The 7,049-nt window shown below is 33.6% G+C and overlaps 1 protein-coding gene across 1 annotated transcript in view; it reads right to left on the bottom strand.

The window, feature by feature from the left end:
• Positions 1 to 207: 207 nt before the first annotated feature.
• Positions 208 to 7,049, bottom strand: part of LOC117111351 (G-protein coupled receptor GRL101-like) — a 13,330-nt gene continuing 6,488 nt past the window's right edge. The window contains exons 8-15 of the mRNA XM_033254274.1: positions 6,114 to 6,203; positions 5,951 to 6,022; positions 5,575 to 5,646; positions 4,891 to 4,962; positions 4,556 to 4,627; positions 2,923 to 3,965; positions 1,840 to 2,015; positions 208 to 343 (exon numbers count right to left, since the gene is read on the bottom strand). Coding sequence (XP_033110165.1) covers positions 215 to 343; positions 1,840 to 2,015; positions 2,923 to 3,965; positions 4,556 to 4,627; positions 4,891 to 4,962; positions 5,575 to 5,646; positions 5,951 to 6,022; positions 6,114 to 6,203 — 1,726 coding nt within the window. The 3' untranslated portion in view covers positions 208 to 214. The remainder of the gene's footprint in view (positions 344 to 1,839; positions 2,016 to 2,922; positions 3,966 to 4,555; positions 4,628 to 4,890; positions 4,963 to 5,574; positions 5,647 to 5,950; positions 6,023 to 6,113; positions 6,204 to 7,049) is intronic.

Here is a 7,049-nt window from a genome sequence, read left to right on the forward strand (position 1 = left end):
TCAGGGCTTGCCCTAACTTTTTTTGGTAACTAGCCCACTGGGCTAGTTTACTAGCAATTTTACTAGCCCACAGAATATTTTACTTGCCCACAGACAGGAAAAAATTTTGTTTCAATATATTTATTAGCGACAATTAAATTTGAAGGTTGATTTGCAATTTCATATATATATATATGTGTGTGTGTGTGTGTGTGTGTGGGGGTGTTTAGAGACGCTAAGAATCGGCATCAAATGCGGGGTTATCGACGGTCATTGTATAATTGCTTATCACTTGTGCGTCCACTTGCTGTGAATGGTTAGAGTCAACGACGGCAACCGGCAGTACATGATTTTCCACATCCACCTGACAAAAAAATTATATAGAAAAACAGTCATTTACGAGCCAAAAATAAATCATGTGTGTAATGGTAATAATATCCATGCTGGTTTAAATCATTAGACATATGTTTTGAAGTTCATACATCTCATTTTCAAATTTGTTGAGTGTTAAATAAATTTACAATTTCTTCTTGAATGAACCACTAGTTGAATGCTCTCTCTACACGATCAAATTTTACTGTATGTGACAAATAAATGTGATATATCCATATTTGGGTAAAATGTAACATCGCCATGGCTATATATGGTCACATTACATAAATTCGTCACATTACAATTTGATAGTGGGGACAGAGCCTAACAGACCTAGGTATCAGAATCATCGGTCAGTAAATGATTTTTTTTTTAACTTCTTTTTAAATGAGAGATTAGATTAACATATAGCATAGTTTGCATTCTGAAAGTGCAACAATCTATTGGTTCAATTATTTTAATCTATTACAATATTATATGATCGTAACCGAAAAAAAAAGCTGTGTGCACAAAAAGTTCTGTAACCAAAGTATTGATTACAATGCAACTTTGCACACATACACACGGATAATTATAAAAAGCTCTGTCCAGTCTACTATCAAATTTTATTTGACAAACAAATGTTGTATGCCAATATGATGTGCCTATATTAGTCATTATATGATGTCATCATGACCATATTTAGGCATGTCATATGTTTTTTAAAAAATAAAATATGATAGTTGGGACATGGCTTGACAATAATTATTTGCATTTTTTTTTTCTTGAACGTCGGCTCTTTACTGAAACAAAAAGAACAGCAGATGGAATTAACCGCCCAATAATTAAACTATTTAGGTTGAAACCTCAAAATTGCAACCAGTATTATGAGTTTCAGTTATCATTGGTTGACTCATGACCCACGGAGTCTATCTTCATCTTTATTCTGACTTAAACATTGGTTGGCACGGTTACTCGGGCGTATGGTTTCAAAATGCAAACAGCGATTCGTTGCCATAGCCGACTTAAATTCTCTGTTCGTCTTAGAATAGAATACTTCTTTAAGCATTTCTTTTATTGTCAAAAATTTACCCTTGAATAAAAATCTTCAATTTACTAATTGTTATGCACGACAATGTCTTTTCAGAAAGCATAATTTATAGATAGACCAACGGCAGTATAGAAGCTTGGTTTTGGCACGTGTTGGATCTCGTTGGATTCCGTAAAATGTTTGTAAGTTTACTTTTTTGTGTGTTGGCAAAAGGTATTATTTTAGGATGTTGTTCTGTGCTCTGTAATAGTTATTATATTTTTATACAATTTCATAATCTCCCCCACTCCACCGAGCACCAAATTTTAAAATGGTGAAGTGCTGTCAACAGTTTAGCAGGCTGAGCAAGGCTGCTCTATCATGCTGGCCGGTCTGACAAAAATTCACGTTCACTGGTACCAAAGTGTCACAATTAATTAGAAATTTTATTTTCTACAAGATAATAGAAATCTGGTTACCTGTGTTTTGTTTTTCTTTCCTTGTTTGGCCAATTGCAATGCCTTCGAAAGGTGCTCATATATTTCAGCATCTACTGCATTTTTGCCAGTATTAATCTCAGAATTTAGTAGAGCTTCTATATTATTCACAACAGACAACTCTTCTTTTTTACGTTGATGTTTACTCGGACTTGCATCTTTGATAGAAATAAAATAGTAATTTATGTAAGTAAAGTTAACAGCATAAAGCATATAGAAAATTGTTCAGTAAACTGTATTAACATTAAACATCCTCTAAACGAGAATTTTGTATGCTTAATGATAATAAAATAAAGAACCATTTCGCTGGGTAGCCCACCTTCACTAAATCGCTATATGTCTATTAGAACCTGGATCTGAATATAATTAGAAAACTCCTTTTAGAGCATCACTCCGATTGAGTCAGTCACAGTCTGCCAAAATAGTATTTGCATATGTAAATTGCGAGAACTAAAACCGCTAAAACAAATCACTAAACCACTAAAATAAAAATTTCCAACAAGAAATTACACAGATGCCGGTAGATATTTCCATGTATGAAACATAGATATAATTTTCGAGCTAAAACGTATTTGTAACACAGATAGCTGCGTCAATAACTTTTCATTATAGACCTCTAATCTGCTTTTTCATTGCACATTCAGGCATAAGCACGTGATTTTATACCATACATTAGTTTTAACCTCCAGTAAGTATACTGGAGCCCAGTATACTGTACTGACGCCGAGGTACCATTGTGTATATGTCTTAAGGTGGTGACGCCATGCCAACATCGGGAGTGCGCATTTCCTTCCCTTTCGTGCTCGCGGTTTGTTTAAAGCACTTACGGTAGCCATCTCATTTAATTACCAAAACGGTTAGTTTGTTTAATGTTTATTATTGTGTATTGTCCCTTTTTTCGGCAAGATTCGTGGTCTGAATACTCTCAGCGTCTTGAACGATTTTATTGTGGAAGACGCTCTACAAATATTCCACCTACCACTACAATTACCATGTGTGTGTTGGTGGGAGAAGGTTGTATGCCATTGTGGGTACGTGTTTTGATAAGACATGTTTACCACTTACCAATACTCACAACAGATTTTTCAGTCTGGGGCACTTTAGAAGGTTTGAGTCGTTTTCGAACTTTCTTCAATGATGCGATCGTATACAAAAACGGATTTATTGCGGAATTAATTGGCAATATGAAGACTGCTGCCCAGGCGTAAACCTCTGGCGGTATATCGACTCGTCTTGTCAACGACAATATCCCCATGATTATGATTGGAACCCAGCAAAGAAAATCTGTCGCGACAATAATAACCATTCGCACAGCGAGAGCAATGTGTTGCTCTTTCTTTGCAGAATCTATCGTACTCATTTGTTTAACTTTCGCGCTAGATCTCTTAATAAGAAAAAAAATTCCAGAGTAAGATAAAAAGATTATTATAAAACAAAACATATTGACACCAATAAAAAGTGTAGCAGTATATTCCCATCCTCGTACTCTTTCTGATGTTAATGGTAATGCCAAACAGACACTTGTTACGCCATAAAACTCATTGTTGAAGTAAGAAGATGGCAGTGCTGGGATGATGCTCAAGATCAACGTTATTGCCCAACCGCCTGCTACCACTCGTTTCACCGATCTTTGTGTGAGATGAAATCTGTTAAATGGAAATGCTATGTGAAGAAATCTGTCACAACTAATCACAGTCAGAGTGAATACCGATGTTTCACTTGACAGAAAAGCTAAGATTCCCGCAAAGTTACAAATAAAACTTCCTTTCCAATATCTATCATGTGTAACGTAATCATCACGATAATACACATCAGCACTTGCAATGATCAACATATATACACCCATGAGGGCATCTGATACTGCAAGATTTATGATCAAAAAAGACTGTGTGTAAGAAGGACTTTTAACTGAAGGCCGGTTTCTCATTCGCCATGCGATCACAAACATGTTCCCAAGAAGTGCGCTCAATCCGAAAATCCATAAAAAGACTCGTAGGACCTCTTTCTGCATCAGATTTGCGCACGACGAAAAAACGTCAGCATCTGGTGTACAGTTGACATCATCCTTCTCGTTTAGTAAACAGCAAAATGCGTATTCATCGGAGATTCTGAAACATACAATTTGTATAAACTAACGTAATGAGGACGGTATTTTTTATAGTCAAAGACAATAATTAAAATGTAGGCCTATGTGGAACAATCATCACATCTATGTGTATTTGTTTGTATACACAATCGCTTTGGATAAGTAAAGAATTCTTTAATTATTAGATTTGAAATATTAGTACTTAGCAGTGGTCCAGAGAGCAGCATAGCTCAGTTGGCTAAACTGGTGGTAGCCACTGTGTACGTGCTGTATTGTTCAATTTCACTCTCAATGCCTTGAGGATAAGACGTTAAAACCATAGTTTGTCCCGCGTTCAATATATATGGCCCATGTACACGTTTAAAGAACGCACAACTCTCTTCGGAATGGAGTAGTGCACTGTATCCCTGTGTACATCCGGCCTAACAACCACCTACATGAACCCTATTTTAAATAATTTTTCGGATTTTCAAGGGCCATTATTGGGGTTTACCTAATATTATATCCAATCTAAAATATCCGATTGGATGTGATTATGAGGTTTATGAGGTGCATCAACCAATGCTCTTGTTAGTAGAAGTTGCTGCGTTATATTCATTAAGGTATACTTACAATCTTTTAATAGATGTCAGATCCTTAAATATATTTTTATCGATCTCGCCAATATCATTTCCCGATATATCTCTGTAAAACCAAATTATATAAAAATATATATGCCAATTTATAACATAGTATAACCTGCAAACAAGGTGTATTTAGATTAACGATCGGTACATACAATCAGTACAGTATTTAAATTAGCTTAGGGGCCTATATACAATGTTTATATATCCTAATGTCACTCTTAATAATTTTACTAATAGTTGTTATAATTTATTCATAAAACTTTGTAAATTGAAAAATAATTTAATTTGGACATTTATATTATTGTTTATAGGCATACTCACAGATATTCTAGTTCTGCTAATCCTGCGAATGTTTCTATGTCTATTGACTTCAGTCCGTTACCATGTATATCACTAAAGTAATAAAGTACCAATGGTTTTAATACATACATAATTATAAATGTTCCCTACAGTATATTATTAATATTATATTGTATTTCAATGCAATTTATTGTTTATAATAATAATAATAATAATAATAATAATAAATTCATTACAATAATATTTTATTAAACAATCCCTTGAGTTGGAAAAATTGATTATCAGTGCTTCAATAACATTTTCCATAATTGTATGTTTTGTTGGGAAAAATATGTATACTGTAAAACATTTTTTTTCATGGCCAAGGATTACCAATAACGACTTAATACTGTCTTATTAGATAGGTAGTAATCCCTTCAAATGACAAGCATTAACACATGATGCTATACATAGACCATGTGTCATGTGAAGCTTAGGGAGTGGAGTTGTTTTGGTGGTGAGAAAAAATCCTGTTCTGTGACAGGATTTGAACATAGGGCCCTGGGATAGGACAGCAAGCATTTTAACCACCAAGCTATTCAACTCCCATCATTGTATTGTATTACACCTACAATTTGTTTATTTATGTAATTCATCTTCTATTTATTATAAATTTTGTACTAAATATAAAAAATCAAAGAACATAAATTGTATTTATATACGTACAGATATTTCAATTTGTGTGAACCTTTAAAGACGTCACCACTTAATGATGTTATCATGTTGTCTTGGATGCGACTAAAAACATATATAACAATGATTGATGAATCCTTATAACAATGACTATAAAAAACAACTAAAGATAATGCATAATATCGTTCTGCGACGATAGACCCTTCTACCGGCAGTAGTGAGCTTTTGTGTGGCGCAACAACACTAGTCTATGGACCGTAGTTGACTGTTGAGCGAATCAAAGCTGGAAAGCTACTAAGTATATCGTAATTAAAATTACAGAATAGAGTATTCAATTTGTCATGTTGTTAAATATTTAAAAAGTAATTAAACAATTTTAAAATGATTATAAATAACTGAACCAACTTACAGTGTTTGTAGATTCATCAACTGGTCAAAGTCTGAGTTTTTTATTGCCATGATACTATTTCCCGAGATATCCCTGGAAAAATATCACATTTTAATGACGACAATAAAATATTTGTTTGCCAGTATGTACTTTCACTGATTTATTTTATTAAAGTTATACTTACAAAATAGTCAGAAACTTGAGAACACTGAGATTGGCAGAAAGTAGCTCATCCACCGAACCGACAGGATATGACGAAATTCCGCTAACATTTCTGGAGATTTTTAAATAAACTAAGATGTTTTAAAATCCTTTACACTTGTCTATGTATGCATACTATCCTTTCCTTCCACATGAAACATTAAATTTTAAATTCAATTAAATTCATATTTACATAATTCATATAATATTGCAGATAAAAATAAAATAGTGTACAGTAGTCTGGAGATACCAATAAGCACGAAAGGATTTAGGCCTGTTACTAACACCAGAAAAATAAATAATGAGAGTTGGTAAAATATAATTTTGAAAAGCTTTCTTTGTCAACGAATAACAAGAAGCAACAAGACACAAGGAAGACAGAAGAATACAACTAAACAAGGGGAAAGGGAATTGTACAGAGTGTAACAAAGGCTTACGGTAAACACGCAGATATGAGTTCCATAGTAGGGGGCCAATGTATAAAATATAAAATTGAGTTTTGGTTGGTTGAGTTTCTACGATGATTTATTGTAATATACTTATGACCGTCTCTGGTGTGAAGTTCATAGTTTTTGATGAAAAAACTAAACAAGGGAAAGGGGAAAGGACAAGGGTATTCAAGTATATAAATTCTTCATAAAAAAAAATTGTACAGAGTGTAACAATGGCTTATTACGGTAAAAACATTACATTGGGGTTCCATAGTAGGTGGCCAGTATATAAAATATAAAATTGAGTTTCGGTTGGTTGAGTTTCTAAGATGATTTATTGTTATATGAGGCATGTTGTGGCGAAATGGTAAAGTTGTCGCACAGTCCAGTATTGAGTAAATGAGCTATAAAATATGGGAGCTTAAAAAATTGGTAAGAAATCCAAATTTGTTTTTCACTGTAGGTCAACAGTTTAATGTCTTATTAAT

Source organism: Anneissia japonica, unplaced genomic scaffold, assembly GCF_011630105.1.
Source record: "Anneissia japonica isolate Jap-2015-1 unplaced genomic scaffold, ASM1163010v1 scaffold287890_len46987_cov172, whole genome shotgun sequence".
Taxonomy (NCBI): domain Eukaryota; kingdom Metazoa; phylum Echinodermata; class Crinoidea; order Comatulida; family Comatulidae; genus Anneissia; species Anneissia japonica.